This window comes from Syngnathus scovelli, chromosome 9 (assembly GCF_024217435.2).
Source record: "Syngnathus scovelli strain Florida chromosome 9, RoL_Ssco_1.2, whole genome shotgun sequence".
NCBI lineage: Eukaryota > Metazoa > Chordata > Actinopteri > Syngnathiformes > Syngnathidae > Syngnathus > Syngnathus scovelli.
In genome coordinates, this window is record NC_090855.1 from 16,678,598 (window position 1) to 16,702,001 (window position 23,404).

At 51.1% G+C, this 23,404-nt stretch overlaps 2 protein-coding genes across 6 annotated transcripts in view; one reads left to right on the forward strand and one right to left on the reverse strand.

The window, feature by feature from the left end:
• Nucleotides 1-5,993, reverse strand: LOC125975077 (acidic leucine-rich nuclear phosphoprotein 32 family member E). Its single transcript, XM_049730208.2, has 7 exons — nucleotides 5,806-5,993; nucleotides 5,229-5,378; nucleotides 4,413-4,535; nucleotides 4,193-4,346; nucleotides 1,568-1,650; nucleotides 381-444; nucleotides 1-320 (listed from the first exon to the last, which is right to left on the reverse strand). Exons 1-7 carry the CDS (start codon nucleotides 5,857-5,859, stop codon nucleotides 244-246), a joined length of 705 nt encoding a protein of 234 aa, XP_049586165.1. The 5' UTR covers nucleotides 5,860-5,993; the 3' UTR covers nucleotides 1-243.
• Nucleotides 5,378-23,404, forward strand: part of LOC125975073 (phosphatidylinositol 4-kinase beta) — a 22,823-nt gene continuing 4,796 nt past the window's right edge. For 2 of the 5 annotated variants that reach the window (XR_007483852.1, XM_049730193.2), the window contains exons 1-4: nucleotides 5,378-5,782; nucleotides 8,723-9,271; nucleotides 20,499-20,598; nucleotides 21,219-21,375. Coding sequence is in view for 2 of the 5 variants with exons in the window: in XM_049730193.2 (XP_049586150.1) it covers nucleotides 8,762-9,271; nucleotides 20,499-20,598; nucleotides 21,219-21,375 (767 nt within the window). In the remaining 3 variants the exon portion in view is untranslated. Of the gene's footprint in view, nucleotides 5,783-8,722; nucleotides 9,909-20,498; nucleotides 20,599-21,218; nucleotides 21,376-21,969; nucleotides 22,800-23,404 lie in introns of those variants that run through there. The other 3 variants (XR_007483853.2, XM_049730191.1, XR_007483851.2) reach the window with 3 other exon arrangements.

Sequence of the window (23,404 nt, forward strand, 5' to 3'; positions counted from 1 at the left end):
TTGCTGGTGGCGGTTTTATTGAAAAACAGTGAGTCATGTGATCCATGGTAATGTCAGACCACAACAAAACCAACGATAAAAGGGGGAGGGGGATAAGGACAAACTGACGGGACTTTCAAAGTTCACTTGTATTTACACACCAGAAGCGGGACCAAGACAAGACCAGGACCAGCTGATCACCAACCATGTTTCCCGTGGCTCCAAGTTCAGCAAACAAGAGGGGCACTGCCCAGCCCCGCTCGACTATTTGTCGTCTTCGTCCGCGTCTTCGTCCTCCTCCTCGTCTCTCTTCCTCTTGTCGCCTCGGAGCACCTCGTTGTCTGAGAAGCCAACGAAATGTCAGCCTCAGTCGGAATTTGCTTTTGCTCGTGTAAACTAACCTCCATCTTCGTCCTCGTCCTCCTCTTCCTCTTCCTCCACATATTCACCATCGTCATCCTCGTCCTAAAGACAAGTGGGAATTACTCAAAAGTAGGCTGCGCACATTGGACAGATCCTTCCTTTCTGTGTACTGCTTGGGATGGTTTGTTTTTTGGGCAGTGGCTTGTGTGGTGGAAAGCGCATCTCCGCTGATTACAATGGCAGTCAGAGTTGACAATTTAGCTGCCACAATCCATTTTTTGCCAAGCGTTTCCGAGGGAACGGTTCCCAAAGTGCAAGACGGGCCACTGCTGCATGCCAGCACGTGCTGTGTAATGGCAGTCAACTCGAGCGGCGCTTTAGCAAACCGCCCCAAAGAGAAGCTTCCAGCTGCCAATGTGAGCTCAGGGTGTCTCCAAAAGGCAACAGTCAGCCAACTGGAGCTTGCGTCTGGAGAAGCAACACAAAGTGTCGCCTTACTCAGGAAAAGCCATTTTGCCCAAAAGCCAACATATGATGGTAACAAAGAGAAAGCTTCGCCTTACTCAGGAAAAGCCATTTTGCCCAAAGTCAACATATGATGGCAACAAAGAGCACGGCTGCTGGGAGTGGCTGATGGTGTAGGGGTGCACTTGCTTGTCTTGTGTGCCGACACTGTGAGTTCGATTCCCACATATGACGGTGTGAGTGTGTGTGATTGGCAAAAAAAAACAAACAAAAAAAAAACAAGCATGGCTGCTGCGCAGTGCCGCAAAGCGCAGTGCACAACGCACTTCAACCTTTATGGGTAAGATAGCTCAGACTGCCCCTAAGTGGCCAAGGTGCGCATGTGACATAGGCCAGGTCAATCTCGCAAACACTTGTTTATATTTGACTGATTTCAGTCATGACTGAAACATGAGATGTGCTTTTGGATTCATTTTTACTAAATGAAGGTTTTGATTGGATTTTTGAGAGGCTGAAACAGATTCAAAGCATTTTCTTTTCTGATTTTTTTGCAAAGGAGGGAACAATAAATTATGCTCACTTTCCTCCTCTCCAGTCACTACAAAAGGATTGTGAGGGAAGGATGGTACGGGTCCGCCATTGAAATAAATGTAATACCTATTCTATAAAAATGCCCTAGAAATTAATTGGGAACAAAATAAGTTTTAAAAAAAAAATTAAGTGGATTATTTTGTTGTGCTATCAAATTCAAGTCACCCACCTGGATACCCTCCTTCATCAGGTACGACAGCCCCACCTCTTCCTCGTCTTCGCCACTGTGTGGACCGGCGCCGTCGCGCTTGTCTGTAACCCAACGGCCCAGAGAACCTGTCAGAAATCGCCTGGGATGTCCACTCCTTACAGTCCAGTGTAAATACAGAGTTTTTGTTGATGTCTGAGTTATTTACCGTAATTTCCGGACTATAAGCCGCGACTTTTTTCCAAAATTTTGGACCCTGCGGCTTATAGTCAGGTGCGGCTTATATAAGATTTTTTTCGAGATTTTTGTGATGACTTATGCCTCTCTCTTACTCTGCCATATCACTCAGAGATTACACAAAGCAGTGGCGCTGTTTGGACAATCTGCATTGTAATTGTACTAAGTTCATCTTGTTTTTCCTTTTTTTAATCACTTCACTGGTTTCTTTTAAATCAAACAAGTTGTTTTATAACAACTTGTTTGATATAAAAGAAACCAGTGAAGTAATCTGCATTGTATTAAAACCCAATCAATCAGCATTTAAATTCAATTCTTCTGACATTTTGCTCACCAAAAACAAGTTGTAATGAATGTGAACTTTTAATGCATTTTATTCAGGTTACTTTGAACCTTAAACGGCGGCGTGGCGTACTTATGGATTTTTACGGCCTCCGGCCTCCAGGGGGCGTTCTAGCAGGAAGCAAGAGCGAGACAGGCGAAGAAGAGATAATGCGCCGAAGAAGACGTGCTAGTTTGTGTTTACATTTCGCGCATCACGCAGAACGCGATCAACATTACTGAAAGGAAGCCTTTATACACAAACCATCATCATGGGGGACAAAAGAAATGCATATCATGCCGCTTTTAAGCCAAAGGCAGTCGATGTTGCTGACATTATCTTGTGTCTACTCTGGAGCGTACTTATGGATTTTTACGGCCTCCAGTCTCCAGGGGGCGCTCTAGCAGGAAGCAAGAGCGAGACAGACGAAGAAGAGATAATACGCCGAAGAAGACGTGCCAGTTTGTGTTTTGATCGTCTCGCGCATCACGCACACACCCGCATTCACACAAAGACAGGAAGCTTTTATACACAAACCGTCATTATGGGGGATAAAACAAATGCATATGATGCCGCTTTTAAGCAATACGTGTCGCTCGCTAGTTTAATATAATTTAGCGCTTTGTGCATGAATAAGATTACCATGAACAGAACCTCTTCACACTCGAAGAAATGTATAAAACCGATGACGAAAGAGAGACTGTGTACTGTTATCCCGTTTATTCTTTCGTTAAACGCTCTAACACTGCCCCCTAGTGACCGAATTTAGGTTAGGTTTCATTCGTTCATTCATTTCCGGTTACTCGACCCCCACTCAGCCACTACGCAGTTCGTACGCAGCTACCAGACAGTGCAAATCGTCGCAGCGGGTTCGTGGCTCAGCCTTGGGGTATCTTAGTCTGTAAGTTATACATTCTAGTTGACTTTCTGTATATGTGTGTTTATAAAATGTATGCTAACATCCTAAGCTCCATTTGCCTGTGAATGCTACGCTAGTATTGCAAATGTGATTGTTTAGCGCTACTTTTGGCTACAATGCTATGCTAGGTTTGCGCATGTAACGGTTAGGTAGGCTAATCGTCTCCATTTAAGTTTATATGTTTTCATTTCTACATCTTCTGTGATTTTGATGTACATTCTACTGATGCACGGTTGTTGTGTGAATTACAGTTTTACAAATACCTGTACAAGAAATAACTGCCTGTGTGCCAAGTAAAGCAGCTACAAACTACGCGGCCGCAGCGTCCTTTTTCTTCAGTTGTTCGCTATCTGTCTAGCCTTGGCAGACGTCACGCCAGCGTGAGGACAGAATAGACTGAGAAAGTGCGAGGCGAAGGATATCTAACGCTATTCCAATCGGACACTAAGGAGGAAGACTTCGATAGTTTCAGTGCACAGGAGGAAGATGAAGCCCTGTTCGTCCTGTGCTACCGCATTGCTGCTGTGTTGGTGCTGTGTTACTTCCGTGTTGCTGCGGTATTACTGCCGCGTCACAGGCAGTGTTTGGAAAGAAATGTTAAGGTATGTTATTAAAGCTTTAAAAAAAACTTTCTGTGTCCAGTCTTTCTTCGCTAATAACTTGCGTGCACACTTCTGCGTTGCTGCGGTACTACTGCTGCATCACAGGCAATGTTAAGAAAGACATGTTCAAGTATGTTATTAAAACGTTAAAAAGGCTTTCTATGTACTGTCTTTCTTTGTAAAAAACTCGTGTGCACGTGCGGCTTATAGTCCGGTGCGGCTTATGTAAGAAAAAAAATGAAATATCCCTAAATTTTAGCTGTTGCGGCTAATAATCCGGTGCAGCTTATAGTCCGGCAATTACGGGAAGTGGAAGCGTCCCTCATTTGAGCTCAAGCGGCCACTGCAGCCCACCGTCATCGCTGACGACTGCTCCAAAGCGTTTCTCTTGAGTCGTTTGCAGGGACAACTTTGACCTTTTGGCATCAATATCAGGCAAGTGGCAGCGAATTCCGCAGGTGCCGGTCAGTGCGCCCTCAGTGGAAAAACATTGTAACAACGGCAACTTTCGTCCCAAAATGCAGAGCCCCCAACCACCCCCCCCCCACCCCCCTTTTGAGCGTTACCGTCGTCAGAGTCCGGAGCCTCGTTGTTGTGGCGATCGTATCCGTCCAGATAGGTGACGTTGGGCAGGAGGCGGAAGACGGCATCGCGGTAGTCATCCCGAGCACTCACCTCACAACTCGATATGTCCAAAGTCTTCAGCTTCTTCAGGGGCTCCTGCGCGCGGAAGGGGGCTGTTTGCGTTAGCAGAACGCCCGTTACACGACATCGACGGCTACTCACCAGAGCCTCCAGGGCGGCCATGTCGCCGATCTTGTTGCCGTGGATGTTGAGGTGCGTCAAGTTGGGACACTTTTGGGCGAGCGCCTCCAAACCGCCGCAGATGGCGTTGCCACTCAAGTCCAGCTGATAAAGGGACGACACGCGAGGTCGGCGGCGGTGGGACAGCAAATGTCACGCGCGAGCGTTGTACGTGCTGCAATCCAGTAACTTCGATTTTCTCAGTTCCCATTGGGCCGGCATTTGATTCTGAAGGCGTGCCAAAAAGGATGATGGTTGATTTGATTGGAAATGACAACTTCAACATTGGATGGGGCCGCAATTTATCACTGGTGCTCCCGTGGGGCCACATGGTGCAAAAATGCTAATTTAGATGAAGACAAAATATGCGCAATGAATAAATTTCATTTTTCACATCACATTTCTCACTATTCATGCTCAACAACAGCAAAGGGTTGCGAGCCAATCAACAAACTAACCGCACACTGGGCTATTTCATTGGCATCATGGTTTTTCCAATTTTTTTTAAAAATATTTGGGGGATTTTCAATTGACTTTTTTTGTCTTATTTACCCCTTTTTTTGGGTGAAAAACACAACATAACACTTTTAGTACAACCTGAAGAAACATGAAAGTTTTTTTGGAAATGGAAACTGTGGGAACATGAATGGGGGCGACTCAGTGAATGGCCGCGGCCTACACACCGGTCGTACAAGCAATACAGTTTAAGGTGTTAAGGTGAAAGACGTTTGTGTTGGTGTGTCAAAGATTGAAAGGAGGGCTTTCCTGGTTGCACAAGTGAGCTCCATGTTGGCCAACCTTGTGTAGCTTGGGCAGCGAAGGTAGTTTGGAGAGCGACTTGAGGCCCACGTTGGCCATACGCAGAACCTCCAGACCCGAGAACTCCTCCGTCACACCGTCCACCTCGCCATCGCCCGAACGACACGAGTCCAAAGCCAACACGCAAACCTGCACGACAACACAGCAACTCACGCTTGAGCAATGTGTGTGTGTGCGTGGTGTGTGTGTGTGTCGTGTGTGTCCTGCTTAACAATGGCTAATTTTCGAGGGCTGCATGGACAGAGTCCAGGAAACGGTCACCATGGTAACAAAACCCGAAAACGGAGGAGCCATTCCAACCCGAAGCGGCCGAGCGAGCACGACGTTTTCGCGCCAAAGACTAGCCAAGTTATGCCTTTCAGTCACGTGACAAAGACTGCAAAGCGGGAACGTGAAGCTTGAACAATGGCGGCGAAGCGAAAGACCAGAAACGTCGACGTCTCGGTCCACAATCACAACACGGACTCCATGGTAGCGCTAGCGCACATTCCAAATGATTGTGCAAAGAAGAAGCCCACAGAAGGAGATTTTAGGTGAGTCGTCGCTATAAACGCACCTGAGCCGGACTTCTGTTTTTCAGCTCCAAGTGGACTCTCTTCTTCATGTCCATATTCAATGCCGTAAAGCTACCTACCGAGAGCAAAAGAAAGGAAATTTAACGTAAAAGTTACGCCCGCAGCTCGAAGACGGCCATAGACGTTCAGCTAGATCGCCATGTTGAATACTGGTTGCCAAACCACGCCCCTACCCGTCCCATTGGTTTATCCGCCAACTGATCCCGTTCTTCCCGAACGAGTGATTTTACAGGCATTTTTACAGTCGCGCGGAGTAGTTACATATTGTGACCTGGTTGAAAGACTGCAAACGTTTCTCATTTATCCTCACGTTACTTCAACCGAAGTGAAAATACGGTTTGACTGAAGACAATAAAACCAGCAAATTGTAAATCTTCATCTGTCATCTTCAAAACTTCAAATGCCAGCAAAAAACGGAGGAAAAAGAAGTGTGGCCTAAGCAGAAATTGGTCATTAGAGTAGCCCAGGTGAACCCATTGCTCAAATAGAGGTGGTCAGAAGTTCATAGCTGAAATGTCAAAATCAGTGAGTCCATGAGCGCCGACTCGTGAGCGGCACCAAAGAATCCAAATACAACTGACGACATGACAGAACACGTGCTTGATGGGTCTGGAGCATTGATATCGAGTCCATGGAGCACAGAAACAGAATTACAGTAATCCCTCGTTTATCGCGGATAATTGGTTCAAAAAAACACACGCGATAAGTGAAATCTGCGAAGTATGGTCACCCTCTCATCTGTACATTTTTAGTGTGTCAATACGAAACCATTTAAGTGCACATTTTATTAGAACATTAAATAATTGTTTCAAACACGTAAATAATGCATTAATAGTGTAAATAACATACCAATATTGAAAATATAAATATTATACGTGTGTGCGTGTATATTGTTAACAAGAAGTATTGGGCAGGCTAACGAGTTAGCGGAAAGATGCTAATTCGTGATCGTGCTAACGAGCGAACACAAACCTCTCAAGGAATGTAAACGAACATTTGGCGCAATACTACATTGTCCTAAAGGTTAGACACCTGTGATCGTTCATTTCTCTTGTTAGGAGACCCGCTTACATCGTCAATGACTGCTGTACCACTGTAACCGACATATGTACACCAGGGGTCACCAACCTTTCTTAAACCGAGAGCTACTTTCTGGGTACTGATTAAGGCAAAGGGCTACCAGTTTGTCATACACTTCTGAAATAGCCAATTTGCTCAATTTGGATTTCACTATGTGTTATTATTGTCATTTGCAGTTCACATGTAAGTGTGATTTTAACAAGAATAGCAAAAATACAGTCAAACCTTGGTTTTTGACCAAGATCCGTTTCAGAAGGCGGTTCGAGAAGCGAATCGGTTGAATTTGGAATCTATTTTTCCCATTACGAATAATGGAATATTTTTTAATCCGTTTCAAGACAAAAAAAAAAACCGCCCTTTTTAAGCATTTTTTCATTTGCGCATATTTGTCTGATCGCGCAACTGCAGCGCACCGCGGAACGCGCAACCGTAGCGCGTCGCCCACCGCGCAACTGCACCGCGCTGATCGCATTATTGTGACAGAGCCGTCGCTGAAATTTACAAAATATTTTTAAAGTCCTGATGTATGTCCAGGGAGCTTAATTTTGTTCCATCGCGCAACTGCAGCGCACCGCCGAACGTGCAACAGTAGCTCGTTGCCGACTGCGCAACTGCACAGCGCTGGTCGCATTATTGTGACAGAGCCGTCGCTGAAATTTAGAAAATATTTTTAAATTCCTGATGTACTTTCCAAAATTTAAGTGGACCTAAGTGCGCAGGGAGCTTAATTTTTGTTCGATCGCGCAACTGCAGCGCACAGTCGAACGCGCAACAGTAGCGCGTTGCCGACCGCGCAACTGCACCGCGCTAGTCGCATTATTGTGACAGAGCCGTCGCTAGAATTTAGAAAATATTTTTAAAGTCCTGATGTAGTTTCCAAAATTTAAGTGGACCTCAGTGCGCAGGGAGCTTAATTTGGTCCGATCGCGCAACCGTAGCGCGCCGGGCGCTCACTGTCGCATTGCTTTAAGAGCGTCTTTGTGTTTTAGGATGGCTTTACTGCTCCCACTTGCTTTCTTTGGAGGCATGATTAGGGGTTAATACAATCCTCAGAGTAACGAAAATTCAATAACAACGGAGTCAGTCGGCATCTGGGTCGCGCGGTCGGGTTTTCTCGGTTCCTCCTGGCTCATCTCGCGAGGTTCGACCTCCGAATTTTGTTGGACAACCGAAGCAAAAAAAATCTCGAATTTTTTTGTTCGAATTCCGATTTGTTCAAGAACCAGGACGTTCGAAAACCGAGATTTGACTGTAAACTAAGTAGATGCAGCTCACTGTCAAGTGCCGCTATTTGAGCTAATTTTGGAACAGTTCTGAGGGCGACTCATGCAGTCCTCACGGGCGACCTGGTGCCCGCGGGCACCGTGTTGGTGACCCCTGCTGTAGAGGATAAAAAGTTGAATCGCAAAAAGCCTCAAGCCAAAGTTAGGCTTGAAAACCTGCCGTCAATTTGGCTACCTTGTGATTATTCATTATCCATTATTCTGTCACAGAGCCCTCACCATTCATCCCGCTTTTCAAGTATGGAATCAGAACTGCAGCCAGGTCTTGTTCTTTGTTCTTGGATTGTCTATTGTTGAACATCTGAGATCGGACACTTCTGTAGTCGACACGTAAATCTTAGCTGTGCGACGTTCCGTCTCCTTTGTGGGTTTTGGAGCCACCCGCAACTGTAGCGCTGCCCTGTTGGCATGATGTGCAATTTCGGTCGCAAAACAAAAAAACAGTTAGAACATAGTTTCCAACCCCAAATGGGGCCAAGAAGTACGCAGTGACAACAAGCATTCTCATCTGTGTGCATGCGTGTGTCTGCTGCAGTGAAGGTAGGCGGAGCCTCCTTCCCTCCTGGTGGTCTCAATGGAGGAAAAGTATGCGGAGCCCTCTCCCGTCCAATTGGAACACGACGCCCCCTCCCCGCGCCCGAGTCCCGCTTCCGCCGTCACTCACCCACTGGGCGTCATCAGTGAGGGGACGGGTGAGGGGGCGGGCAGCGAAGGAGCGGGGCCGCTGATCGACGCGGCGGCGGCGGCAGAGAGGGCGTGTCGGGAAGTCCTGCACAAGCTCAAGCTGAGACACACCGACCCTGCATGCGACGGGGACGAGGACGGGCGGGTGGAGGGTGGCCTGCGGCGGCGGCCCAACCCGTCCAAGCAGTTGTGGCTCCTGCACCTGTTTGAGTCCAAACTCTTTGACGTGTCCATGGCCATCTCTTATCTGCATAACTCCAAGGAGCCCGGCGTGCAGGCCTGCATTGGCAAGCGACTCTTCAGCTTTCCGCACGACGACGTCGACTTCTTCCTGCCGCAGCTCCTCAACATGTACGTGCACATGGATGAGCACGTTGGCGACGCCATCAAGCCTTACGTGGTGGGTGCGGGCGCGCACGTGGCAAACACACGCGCGCACAACGTATGCACACACACGCAGTTGATGCAAACACACACAGGACAGTTGGGTTGGATTTTATATTTGCGTGAAGTTGTGGGGGAAGCTTTGCCAAATGCCATCAGGAACCAGCAGTGTTTTCTTAGCTGCCAAAGGTGTGTGTGTGTGTGTCTGTGTCTGTGTCTGTGTGTGTGTGTGTGTGTGTGTGTGTGTGTGTCTGTGTCTGTGTCTGTGTGTCTGTCTGTGTGTCTGTGTGTGTCTGTCTGTCCCTCCCTCAGGTGCATTGCTGCAGGCAGAGCATTTCATTCAGCCTGCAGTGTGCATGGCTACTGGCGGCGTACTCGTCCGATATGCACATCTCAACGCAGCGTCACTCGCGAGGTGCCAAGTTGCGCAAGCTCATCCTGTCTGACCAGCTCAAGCTGGCCGCCAGCCGGGCCCGCCGGGACCGGACCCCCTGACGCTGGCGCCCTTCTGTGCCGCGCCCACCGAGACAGGCCTGTCGCCCTCCAAACGCACACACCAGCGGTCCAAGTCGGACGCCGCCGTGGCCGTCAGCCTCAGTGGCGACCTCAAGAGGACGGCCAGCAACCCCAAAGTGAAGAGCAGCCATGACGAGGTACACGGGCACCCTTAATCGATTGAGAAAAGGCCGCCCATTAGCTGGCTTGGGCAAGTCCCACCTGCTGCTGCGTCAAACCGCAATGGGGCCAAACCTAACGCACGCCGCCTTGTGTTGTTTTGGCCCACGGGCCGGCAGCCGCTGCGCCTTTCGCCGCAGCGCCACTTCATCAAGTCTTTGATGGGCATCGGTAAGCGTTTGGCTACGCTGTCCACCAAAGAGCAGAAGACGCAGCGGCTCATCTCGGAGCTATCGCTGCTCAACCGCAAGCTGGCCGCCCGCGTCTGGCTGCCCACCGCCGCCTTCGAGCACCACGTGGTGCGCGTGCCGCATACGCAGGCCGTCGTGCTCGACTCCAAGGACAAGGTGATGCCCGCCTTCTCTTTGCACGTATCGCCTCTTGATCTTTGACGTCGGAACACGAGCGTGGTGGCGGCAAAGTCACTTGGCAGACGTGGACATGTTAAGGATCGGACAGTACAGCCAAGTGCGTAGCGACGGACTTTATTGGAGAAGGGGATGATGGGAATGGCTGGCGCTGGAGCGGCGATCGGGCTGGAGAGGACAAACGATTCTGCGGGGGTTTCAAATAGTCAAGCGAGTCAGTATCTTCGGGACTGATGAGAGAAGCAGCATCAAGGGACAGACTGATACTCGGGTCTGCGCTGGCGGCGCTGATATAGCACTGTCCATGAACCCGTGGCAGGTGACGGTGATTCCGCTGACAGGGGGGCGTGGTCCTGTCGCAGGTGGCACCAGCACGTGACAGAACCCCCCCCCCCCACAAGGGACGGCTCCCGACGTCCCCAGGAACTGAAAACAACAAAACAAAAAAAAAGGAAGGCGATACCTCGGGCGGCCAGGTGGAGGGGTCAGCACACCGCCGAAACGTCCGACACCTCGCCAGACGCAGGATCGACGGACGCGGGGGCAGAAGACCCCGGTACCGGCGGACAAGACCTCCCCGGACCCTCACCCCTGGTCCCCTCGTCCCTCCTCGGGCGCCCGCGCCGAGGACCCGGTTGGTCCGGATGACAGCGATGGAACTCCGTGATGAGCGAACGGTCGAGTATCCAGCGGCTCGGAACCCAGGAGCGGTGCGCGTCGTCATAACCCTCCCAATCCACGAGGTATTGTAGGCCACGACCACGCCGCCGCGATCGGAGCAGGGAGCGGACAGCGTAAGCCGGACCCCCATCGACGAGCTGGGGCGGCGGCGGCGGCGGAACAGCCGCCGGCGCCAACGCGCTCTCATGGATGGGCCGCACACGGGACACGTGGAACGTGGGATGGACCTTCATGGAGTCCGGAAGGAGCAGACGGACTGCGGCCGGGCCAATCACCTTCTGAATAGGGAACGGTCCAACAAAGCGGGGCGCCAGTTTGCGGGATCCCGCTCGCAGCGGCAAATCCCGCGTCGAGAGCCACACACGCTGCCCCACTCTGTACTCCGGAGCCGGCGTCCGGTGCTTGTTCGCCTGGCGGGCGTAGCCTGAAACAGAGCGGAAAAGAGTGACCCGGGCCCTCGCCCAGGCACGATGACAACGGCGGACACAAGCCTGGGCCGACGGGCACGCCGCACCACGCTCCTGGTGGGCGAACAAGGGTGGCTGGTACCCGAAGACGCAGTGGAAAGGCGAAAGTCCCGTGGCCGAGCTGGGGAGGGAATTGTGAGCATACTCCACCCAGGGAAGCTGTTGGACCCACCCGCGCTGGTCCCCGGCGGCCATGCATCGGAGAGACCTGCCCAGTTCCTGGTTCAGGCGCTCCGCTTGACCATTGGACTGAGGGTGAAACCCCGATGAGAGGCTGGCCGTGGCGCCGAGGAGTCGGCAGAACTCCGTCCAGAAGGTGGAGGCGAATTGAGGACCTCGGTCCGACACGATGTCCTGTGGGAGACCGTGGTGACGAAACACCTCCCGTACCATGATGGACGCAGTCTGCTTCGCAGATGGGAGCTTAGGCAGAGGGATGAAATGCGTCATCTTGCTGAAACGGTCCACCACCGTGAGGACCACCGTGTTTCCCTCAGAGGGGGGGAGGCCCGTGACAAAGTCGATTGACAGGTGAGACCAGGGACGCTGGGGAACCGGCAAGGGTTGAAGCAGCCCGGCCGGAGGACGAGTAGACGTCTTGTAGCGGTTACAAATTGAGCAGGCTCTGACGTAATCGCTGGTGTCCACTTGCCAGGTGGGCCACCAGAAACGCTGTGCCACCACGTACCTCGTGCGTGAGTCGTGCGCCCATTGCAGCACGGACGATCGCAGGCCTTCAGGGATGAACAGGCGACCCTCCGGGCAGTTGCTGGGGCCGGGTTGATCGCGTGATGCGGCTTCCACTTGGCGTTCGATCTCCCATGTAAGAGCCGCCACCCGAACTGAGCTCGGGAGGATAGTCGGAGGCGGACCCTGTCCCTCCTCCCCACCAGGAAACAAAGGCGACAGGGCGTCCGCCTTCGCATTACGGGAACCCGGTCTGTAGGAAAGAGAGAACTCAAACCGGTCAAAGAACAGAGCCCACCATGCTTGTCTCGCGTTCAGTCTCTTGGACGACCTCAGATACTCCAAGTTGCGGTGGTCGGTCCAGACAATGAACGGGGTGGTGGCGCCCTCCAGCCAATGCCGCCACTCCTCCAAAGCCAACTTGACGGCGAGGAGCTCCCGATTACCGATGTCATAGTTCCGTTCTGAGGCTGACAAACGGCGAGAAAAGAAGGCGCACGGGTGGAGACGATCGTCTTGGCGGCTACGTTGAGACAACACCGCCCTGACACCCACGTTCGAGGCGTCCACTTCGACCACGAACTGTCTGTCGGGATCGGGAACTCTGAGGATGGGAGCGGATGTGAACCTCCTCTTAAGCTCCTGAAATGCCTGTTCCGCCCGTTCTGTCCATTTGGACGGGGAGGCGGGGCTGGTAAGGGCGGTGAGTGGCGCGGCCGCCGTGCTGTATCCACGGATAAAACGGCGATAAAAGTTCGCGAATCCTAAGAATTGTTGCAGCCGCTTGCGTGTCTCGGGAACAGGCCATGACGTTACTGCCTCCACCTTCCCAGGGTCCATTTCGATGGATCCCTCACGCACCACGTAGCCGAGGAATTTGACAGAGGAGGCGTGGAACTCGCACTTCTCTGCCTTCACGTAGAGCGAATTCTCTAGGAGGCGTCGCAACACCGCCCGAACATGCTTGATGTGCTCAGGGAGCGAGCGGGAGAAGAAGGATGTCGTCCAAATAAACGAACACGAATTTGTCCAGCATGTCTCGTAACACGTCGTTTATCAGGGACTGGAAAACCGCTGGGGCGTTGGTGAGCCCAAACGGAACCACCAAGTACTCGTAGTGTCCGCTCGGGGTGTTGAAAGCCGTCTTCCACTCGTCTCCCTCCCAGATGCGGATCAGGTGGTAGGCGTTGCGAAGATCCAGCTTTGTGAAGATGGTGGCACCCTGAAGGCTCTCAAAGGCAGAAGAAAGAAGAGGCAGAGGGTATCGGTTCTTTACTGTGATCTCGTTTATTCCCCGGTAGTCGATACACGGGCGGAGCGTGCCCTCCTTCTTCTTCATGAAGAAAAACCCCGCTCCCGCAGGTGAAGAGGACGGCCGTATGATACCGGCTGCCAGGGACTCCCGGATGTATTCCTCCATAGACCGGCGCTCAGGAGCGGACAGGGAGTAGACGCGTCCCTTGGGAGGGAAGGTGCCGGGCAACAGGTCGATGGCGCAATCGTAGGACCGGTGTGGAGGAAGAGAAGCGGCCCTGGCTTTACTAAAAACCTCCTTGAGTTCGTGATAAAATGCTGGGACATTGGAGATGTCGGGACTGTACCTGGGCGGGGCTCTGCCGAGTGGGCTGGTGGCCGCCTTCAGGCACGCTCGATGGCAGCGTTCGCTCCACTGCCGAACAACCCCCACCTCCCAGTCCAGCACCGGGTTGTGCTGCCGCAACCAAGGGTGCCCCAGTATGAGCTGTTGTCCTGGGAGGGAAAAAAGAAAAAACTGGATGATCTCGTGGTGATTGCCGGAGAGCAGTAACTTAACTGGTTCCGTCACGAAAGCCACCTCGCCAATCAGACGGCCATCAATGGCACGCGCGGGAATGGACGGGCTCAGAGGGAGGAAGCCGACACTCCACTGACGCGCCAGGCTAATGTCCATGATGTTCCCCTCCGCGCCGGAATCCACCAAGGCCGCCACGTTCTGGTCGCCCGCCGCAAGCTGGACACGTGCCTGTAGCGTGAGCGTGCTGGGACTGGGAGAGCCGGTGCTGGTCGAGCTCACGCGGATCCCCCGACGCCGCGTGAGCTCCGGCCTTTTAACGGGCACCCCGCCACCCGATGACCCCCCTCCCCACAGTAAAAACACAAGCCCAGTGAGAGGCGTCGACGGTGCTCCTCCGAGGGAACCCGAGCCCCTCCCAGATCCATGGGCTCGGCGGTGGGTGGTGTGGTTGACGGGTCCCCAGCAGACGGAGGAATGAGACCACGCGGGTTCCGCGGGGACCTCCTCTCCCGATCGCGCCGCCGCGTCCGGATCCGCCGGTCTACTCGGGCCGCCAAGTCCATCGCGCCCTTCAGGGTTCGCGGGCGATCGTAAGACACCAGTTCGTCTTTCATATACTCAGCAAGGCCGTTTAGGAATGTGCTAACGAGCGCCGGCGTGTTCCATCCGCTGCTGCCGGCCAACGTCTGGAACTTAAGGGCGTACTCCGTGACCGATCAGCTACCTTGACGCAGCGTCGCCAGTTCCTCGGCGGCGTCTTCGGCGGCGGATCCCAGGTCGAACAGGCAGAGCAATTCCTCCGCGAAGGCGTCGAAGGAATCGCAAGCTGGGGCCATCCTTTCATATTCGGCCAGACCCCACAGCCGCGCCTCGCCTGTGAGGTGGGTTAGAACGAACCCGACCTTGGCTGCTTCTGACGCAAACGTGACGGGCTGGAGGCTGAACATTATGCGACAATTGGTCACGAATGCCCTCACGTGCTTGGGATCGCCGTTGAACTTCTCGATGTTGCCGAGGCGGGGCTCCGGGACGTCCACGAGCCTCCTGGCCTCGGCAGACGGGCGGTGCGGGGGTGTCGTGACAGCCGGGGACGCAGCCACCGACAGTCTCTGGAGGGCTTGGGCCATCTCCTGCTGCTGTAGCTGTTGTTGCTGACCAACCTCGATCAGGTGCCGGATGTCGGCGGACAGGCTGCTGATGACGGTCTCGGCTCGCTCCAGTCGGCTCAATGCCGCCTCGTCGTTCGCTGGCTGCATAGCGTTGGTCAGTCTGTACTGTTAAGGATCGGACAGTACAGCCAAGTGCGTAGCGACGGACTTTATTGGAGAAGGGGATGATGGGAACGGCTGGCGCTGGAGCGGCGATCGGGCTGGAGAGGACAAACGATTCTGCGGGGGTTTCAAATAGTCAAGCAAGTCAGTATCTTCGGGACTGATGAGCGAAGCAGCATCAAGGGACAGACTGACACTCGGGTCTGCGCTGGCGGCGCTGATATAGCGCTGTCCATGAACCCGTGGCAGGTGACGGTGATTCCGCTGACAGGGGGGCGTGGTCCTGTTGCAGGTGTTACCAGCACGTGGCAGGACATATATATAAATATATATATATATATATATATATATGCTATATATATATATATATATATATATATATATATATATATATATATATATATATATATATATATACACACATATATATATATAGCATATATACAAAAAAAAAAACTTTTCCTCACCCCCCGTGGGTGTTCTCTTTTTCCCTTCAAGCTCGGGTCCTCTACCAGAGGCCTGGGAGCTTGAGGGTTCTACGCAGTATCTTTGCTGTTCCTAGTACTGCACTTTTCTGGACTGAGATGTCAGATGTTTTTCCTGGGATCTGTTTCAGCCACTCCTCTAGTTTGGGGGTTACTGCCCCTAGTGCTCCAATGACCACAGGTACCACTGAAGTCTTCACTCTCCAGGCCTTCTCCAGCTCTTCTCTGAGCCCTTGATATTTGTCAAGTTTCTCATGTTCCTTTTTCCTAATGTTACCATCATTTCGGATGGCTATGTCAACCACAACGGCTTTCCTCTGCTCTTTGTCCACCACCACAATGTCCGGTTGGTTCGCCATTACCATTCTGTCTGTCTGGATCTGGAAGTCCCAGAGGATCTTGGCTTGGTCATTCTCTACCACCTTTGGAGGTGTTTCCCACTTGGATCTTGGGACTTCCAGTCCATACTCTGCACAGATGTTCCTGTACACTATTCCAGCTACTTGGTTATGGCGCTCCATGTATGCTTTATCTGCCAGCATCTTACACCCTGCAGTTATGTGCTGGATTGTCTCAGGACCTTCTTTGCACAATCTACACCTGGGGTCTTGTCTGGTGTGGTAGATTTGGGCCCCTATTGCTCTGGTGCTCAAGGCCTGTTCTTGTGCAGCCAGGATCAGTGCCTCTGTGCTGTCCTTCAGACCAGCTCTTTCTAGCCATTGGTAGGATTTCTGGATATCAGCCACTTCAGCTATGTTTCGGTGGTACATCCCATGTAGGGGCTTGTCCTCCCATGATGGTCCCTCCAGCACCTCATCTTCCTTTGATGCCCATTGTCAGAGACATTCACTGAGCACGTGATCCGTTGGGGCCTTATCCCTGATGTACTTATGGATATTGGATGTTTCATCTTGGATAGTGGCTCTCACGCTCGCTAGTCCTCGGCCTCCTTCTTTACGGCTAGTGTACAGTCTCAGGGTGCTGGACTTGGGATGGAACCCTCCATGCATGGTTAGGAGCTTCTGTGTCTTGATATCTGTGGTCTGTATATCTTCCTTTGGCCACTGTATGATTCCTGCAGGGTATCTGATTATTGGTAGGTCGTAGCTGTTAATGGCTAGGGACTTGTTCTTGCCGTTGAGCTGACTTCTTAGGACTTGCCTTACTCGATGGAGGTATTTGGCTGTGGCTGCTTTCCTTGTTTCCTCGTCAAGTTTGCCATTTGCCTGTGGAATTCCAAGGTATTTGTAGCTGTCCTCAATGTCTGCTATTGTTCCTTCTGGGAGTGAGACCCCCTCTGTGCGGATTACCTTTCCTCTTTTAGTCACCATGCGGCCACATTTCTCAAGTACGAATGACATTCCAATGTTAGAGCTGTAGATCCTGCTAGTGTGGATCAGGGAGTCAATGTCCCGCTCGTTCTTAGCGTACAGCTTTATGTCATCCATGTAGAGGAGGTGGTTGATGGTGGCCCCATTCCTGAGTTGGTATCCATAACCCGTCTTGTTGATTATTTGGCTGAGGGGGTTCAGTCCTATACAGAACAGCATTGGGGACAGAGCGTCTCCTTGGTATATACCACATTTGATGGTCACGTGTGCAAGTGGCTTGCCATTGGCTTCAAGTGTGGTTTTCCACTGTTTCATCGAGTTGGCGATGAAGGTTCTCAGAGTCCCATTGATGTTGTACAGCCTCAAGCATTCAGTGATCCAAGTATGTGACATTGAGTCATATGCTTTCTTGTAATCAATCCAGGCAGTGCTCAGTTTGGTACGTCTGGTTCTGCAGTCTTGGGTGACTGTTCTATCCACCAGGAGTTGATGTTTTGCTCCTCTGGTATTTTTACCAATCCCTTTCTGAGCAGTGCTCATGTATTGATCCATGTGCCTGCTGATCTTATCTGATATTATGCCCGACATCAGTTTCCATGTTGTGGAGAGGCAGGTGATTGGCCGGTAGTTGGATGGGACTGTACCCTTTGAAGGATCCCTCTGGATCAGGATCGTACGCCCTTGGGTTAGCCATTCCGGGTGAGTCCCATCCCTTAACAGCTGGTTCATTTGTGCTGCCAGGCGCTCATGGAGAGTTGTAAGTTTCTTGAGCCAGTAGCTGTGGATCATGTCAGGGCCTGGTGCTGTCCAGTTTTTCATTCCTGAGACTCTTCTCTGGATGTCTGCCGCTGTGATGGTTACTGGGTTCTGTTCAGGGAGCTTGCTGTGGTCCTTTCTCAGAGCCACCAGCCACTGTGCATCCTTCTTATGTGATGCCTCCCGCTCCCTTATATCCTTCCAGTACTGTTCAGTTTCCAGCCTTGGTGGGTCTGCTCTGCTATTATTCCCCTGCCACTGAGCGTACACTTTCGCTGGTTGTGTTGTGAACAACCTGTTTATTCGTCTGGCTTTATTCTCTCTTGTGTACCTCTTTAGGCAGCTGGCCAAGGCTTGGAGTCTTTGTTTGGCAGTTTCGAGTGCTTCAGGTATGGGCATCTGGCTGTATTTCTTGGGAACTTGCTTTTTCATTGCACCTTTCTGGGCCTCTGTCATTTGGCTCACTTCTCTCCGTGCTATCTTGATTTTGGCCTCCGGCCTTCTCTTCCATGGTGGGCACTATTGTGGTCGCATATGGTCATTCTTCTTGTAGCCAAGCATTTCTAGGTTCACTGCTGCTGAGGTGTATATCAGCTCATTGGTTTCAGTGATGGTAGCCGTACGAATTGTTGTCAGTGCTGCATTCACATCTTCTAGGAGACTTTCTGAGGGTACTTCACTCAGCCTCTGCAGTGTGTATCTAGGTTCCCAAGCATTCATTCTCACCGTGATCTTGTTCTTCAGGTCAGTTGCTGCCTCGTTCAGCTCGATTGTGCTTATTGGGGTTTCGTACCCAACCTCTGGACTTGTACATGGATTTAACTCGTCTCTGACCTGGTGCTGTGGTTGATCTTCGCTATGGCATTTGTGTTGTATCTCATCAATCTCGAGCTGTGATAGTAGGTGCCGTTCATGGATATTGGAACATTGAGCTACTAGTTGCTTGGCCGATAGTGTTGACTGTGGGTATCGGAGTTGCCATTGTTCCCGCATTCTCCGCATGTAACCCCTCTCGCTCGGGTTGCTGGAGTAGCAGCATTCCAACAGATCCTTTATTCTCGCATCTCGCCCATTTGTGTCTTGTTCCAGTAGCCCATTTTTCATATACATGTATATATATATATGTGTATATATATATATATATATATATATATATATATACCGTATTTGCCGGTGTATTGGTCGACCTTTTTCGATCCAAAATCGACCGAAAAAAATCGACCTCGACTTATACACCGAGTCATAAAATTTAACTTCGTATTCATCGCTTCAAATGTGATGGTAACCAAGGCCGTTTCTCATGCATCTCATTGTGCGTTGCACTTAGAAAATTTGAACCGGGCGCCGTGCGCGAGTGCGCGGCCCGCTGGAAGTCGAATGAGGCGCCGCGATCTCCTCCGCGGTGCTTATAAACAGCCGATCCGCTCGGCGGGGGCTATTTTCGGCCACTTGGCGCGTGCGCACGGCCTCCCGGATGTGCCGGGCGGGTGCGCGAGCTCGCCGGCCGCTGGAAGTCGAATGAGGCGCCGCGATCTCCTCCGCGGTGCTTATAAACAGCCGATCCGCTCGGCGGGGGCTATTTTTGGCCACTCGGCGCGTGCGCACGGGCTCCCGGATGTGCCGGGCGGCGTGCGCGAGTGCGCGAGTGCGTGGCCCGCTGGAAGTCGAATGAGGCTCAGCGATCTCCTCCGCGGTGCTTATAAACAGCCGATCCGCTCGGCGGGGGCTATTTTCGGCCACTTGGCGCGTGCGCACGGCCTCCCGGATGTGCCGGGCGGGTGCGCGAGCTCGCCGGCCGCTCGAAGTCGAATGAGGCGCCGCGATCTCCTCCGCGGTGCTTATAAACAGCCGATCCGCTCGGCGGGGGCTATTTTCGGCCACTTGGCGCGTGCGCACGGCCTCCCGGATGTGCCGGGCGGGTGCGCGAGCTCGCCGGCCGCTGGAAGTCGAATGAGGCGCCGCGATCTCCTCCGCGGTGCTTATAAAGTGCCGATCCGCTCGGCTTGGAGCTATTTCCGGCCTCCCGTTGGTGCCGGGCGGCGTGCGCGAGCTCGCCGGCCGCGATCTCCTCCGCGGTGCTTATAAACAGCCGCATGCGCACGGCCTCCCGGAATTTGAACACATTTCGTCAATAAATTTCGCATATTGAATTTTGAAGTTTAATATAATGCAACAATTGAGCTCGACTTATACAAAGGATATATCATAAAATCGTAAATTATATTATTATATATATATATATATATATATATATATATATATATATATATATATATATATATATATATATATCGGGGTTGAACAGCACCTCTCTATTTGTAAATATTGTTTTTGTAAGTGATATCTGATCCCCAATTCTCTCAGCAAATAAAAGTACGTAAGCGCTTGGATGTGTAGCATGATGGTTAATGTCAAACTGGCTTTGTCGAGGGCAGCGTTTGTTTGCTAATAGTTTGTCGACCCGCCCTGGAACCGCATGCAGAGATTTTACAAGTCGAGGATCTAGTCAGGGATGAAAGACAACTTGACGTAGCAAACAAACTAATCGGTCCGAAAAGAGAAGACATGAATTTGGTTCCCATACGTCCTGGAGAATACGCTGAGAAAAATAAGAGAAATATTGCAATAATAACAATAAATTGTATAAATTTATTTAAAAATAGTGAGTTACACGTGTATTTTGAAGTATTAACTTTTTGAATTATTATTTTTTCCTTCTTCCCCCTAATTCATGATTTTTGGATTTAGTTTCTCTCAGGTGCTGACTGGGCAACTGATGCGGCCCCGTGTGGTAACCGCTTCCGAGTCTGTGCTTCTATTGGTAGCATCCTCATCTTCAGTCAGTCCGGTGAGTTCTCTGCCACTTTTTTCCTCAGGGTGACATTTGAATGTGTTGCGTACAAATAATTTGGCGAGTTTTCGCCCACACATCAAGTTTGCACCAAAACAAGTGAAATGTGTCTCTTTGTGACATGTGCCTGAGTGAGTCTTTCAGTGTAATTAACCACCCAGAAAGTGACAGTCAATCATTTCGCACCTCAGCTCCACGAGTTGGAGAGGAGGAGGAGGGGGGCGTGTCTGGTTGTCGTGGTAATGTAAACCAAGCCATTGCCGGGTGGTACGGGAGCTGACATGGCCAGAAAACAAGGCAATTTGACAATGGCAAGCGCAGTGATCTGCTGTTCATCCATCCATGCATCCAGGCGGAGCTCAAGCGCGCGGTTATCCAAGAGGCCAATCTGGGCCAGCTCTTTCCTGGTGCTAGCATTAGCTGCTAGCTGTCAGTTTTGGATTATGGGATTCTGTTAGCGAATGTCTACCAAAGCAATCGACAGAGTACCAGCAGCTGTTTCCTTTGCTTGAAACAAGTGGCGGTCAGCTCGGGATGTCAACTAGAGACGTGTGATCGTAGCGAGGGCCCGGCTGACACGCCGTGCTAGCAGCTATGTCTATGTTTGCATCTTCCAGAAGGGGCAAATGCGATTCTTGCCGGTGCCCACGACTTCATCCCCCGCCAGACGAGCGAGCGTGTGGACCCGGCTGGGCTGGCGGCGGGTCGGCTTCTGGACTTTCCCGAACAAGTACGGATGGAGAGCCAGGTGCCGCGCCGCCCTCACCAAACCAAGTGAGTGATAGGTGTCGCCTCTGCAACAAAAATCCTAATCCCCGCCCCCACACACACCTGGACAAAAGCTCCATTGTCGATAGTCACGGCACGGCTTGTTTGTTTTTTTCGGCAATTTTCTTCTCATGTTCTCCAATTTAAACTCGTACTACCCAATTTTGTTGGCTTGTTTGTTGCCTGAGAGGAAAATGAGCTTGAGCTCACCCAAAAACTGAAGAACAACCCAAAACTTGCAATGAAAAAAACTTGGAAAATGTAGTCGGATATACCGTCACCGTTGAGACGAGCCGTTCCGACCTGTGGTGCTAGTCTTAGAATGTCATGCAGGATTTCGCAATTGAAGAGAGTGCCTCGAAGTGGCCTAATACTTGGGGACAGTTAAAAAAAATAAAAAACAAAAGAACAAGCAGACCTCATGAATAAGTGATCCTTTTTGCCGCGGCAAACAGACTAAGGTCCAAGACAACAACTCGCACGCCAGATTTTTGTTCTGCCTTTTGTCTCTCGTGTGTTGATGAACGACAGCAGTCCGTGAAGGCTTCTCGACGAGCCGAGCCTTCACACACTGAGTCACATGTGGCTGTCCCTCCACAGGAGGGAGTGGAAGGCTGGCTGGACGTCGCTGCCAAAAAGTGGCTCGTGGAGCCCTGGAGTTCTCTGTTTGTTCGAGGGGGCGGAGCATCAAAGTGCCTACTAAAAGAGAGCTGGACGCGCAGCTGGATGGCTACATGGCCATGTCCAAGAAGCGACTGGATGCCGACCTAGACGCGTATATGGCCAAGAAGCAACTGGACGCCGATCTGGACGCCTACATAGCGCTCACCGGACAGTCGCCGGTCGTGGGAATGAGCGCTGCGCGCTTTGCCACCTCCAAGCTTTTTTTTTTTTTTTTTTTCGTTTTGCCTATCCTTTCGCATAGACTTATTTAGCTTGCCGGCCTGTTAGATAGGTGAGATAGAGAGGTGAGAGGGACCAACGGGTGCACAAGTTTTACTTTGCGTTCTGGAATGAAGACTGGGAGGTTTTTCTTCATACCCTCAGCTGAACAGTCACCAACATCAGCAAGAGCACTAAACTGGGTCCTGCCCCTGAAGCCTAAACAGGTCAAAGGTCACATGTGTACACACTTCCTCGACAGAGTTTGGCATTCGGACCTTTGGAGATGTTGCTGTAACTAGACACAAAGTCACAGCAGCGCCAAATCAGGCATTTGTGGCTATGTTGGTTCCTTACATTCCAATCATGGCTTGATTGTGAAAACAAGCAGAAAATTGGTCTTCACACTTTGTGGCAGTCAGTGATGACAATATATGAAGCGCATCGATCTCAAAATAACTTTGTGTAAAGCTTTTTAGTGGGTTTGTGTGTGTGACCTGTTCTTTGATTAAAGAATCGTTTGGTGCCTTGGCATTTGAGCTAAATTAGTTCTGTGACTGCGCATGTAACTCGAAACACTTGCATCTCAAGTTGATAGAATTCAATGCTAATGTTATCAGTCAATTCCAGACCCCCCCCACAAAACACCACAGTGTGTATGTTTTTTTCTAGCATGAAAATTTGCACTCAATGTTATTGGAGTGGCAAAAAAGTCACAGTTGTAACATTTGTGCTCAGCAAAACATGAAAACACGCACAATCCCCTGCTGTTCTTAATGTGATTTGCTTTATTTTTTGGTTCGGTTGGCAAACAATGGTGCATTTGTGCTGCCAGATGGGTTTGGACTGCCGCTTGTGGGCAGATGTAGCGAATGATGCCGGCGCTAACTAGCTGCAAGGGTCTGTATTGCATCGCCATCTTCCATTTATCTTTTTTATCCATCAACATAATGAAAATGAATTATCCATCCATCCATCTTCTGAACCGCTTAGTCCCCACGGGGGTCGCGGGCGTGCTGGAGCCTATCCCAGCCGTCATCGGGCAGTAGAAAATGAATTAAAAAAAAAAAAAAAAAAAAAAGGATCTCGCCATGCAAGTAGAAACTTGCCGACCGGCGTGTGTTGTGTGTCCTTACCGTAGTCAGAGGTGGCC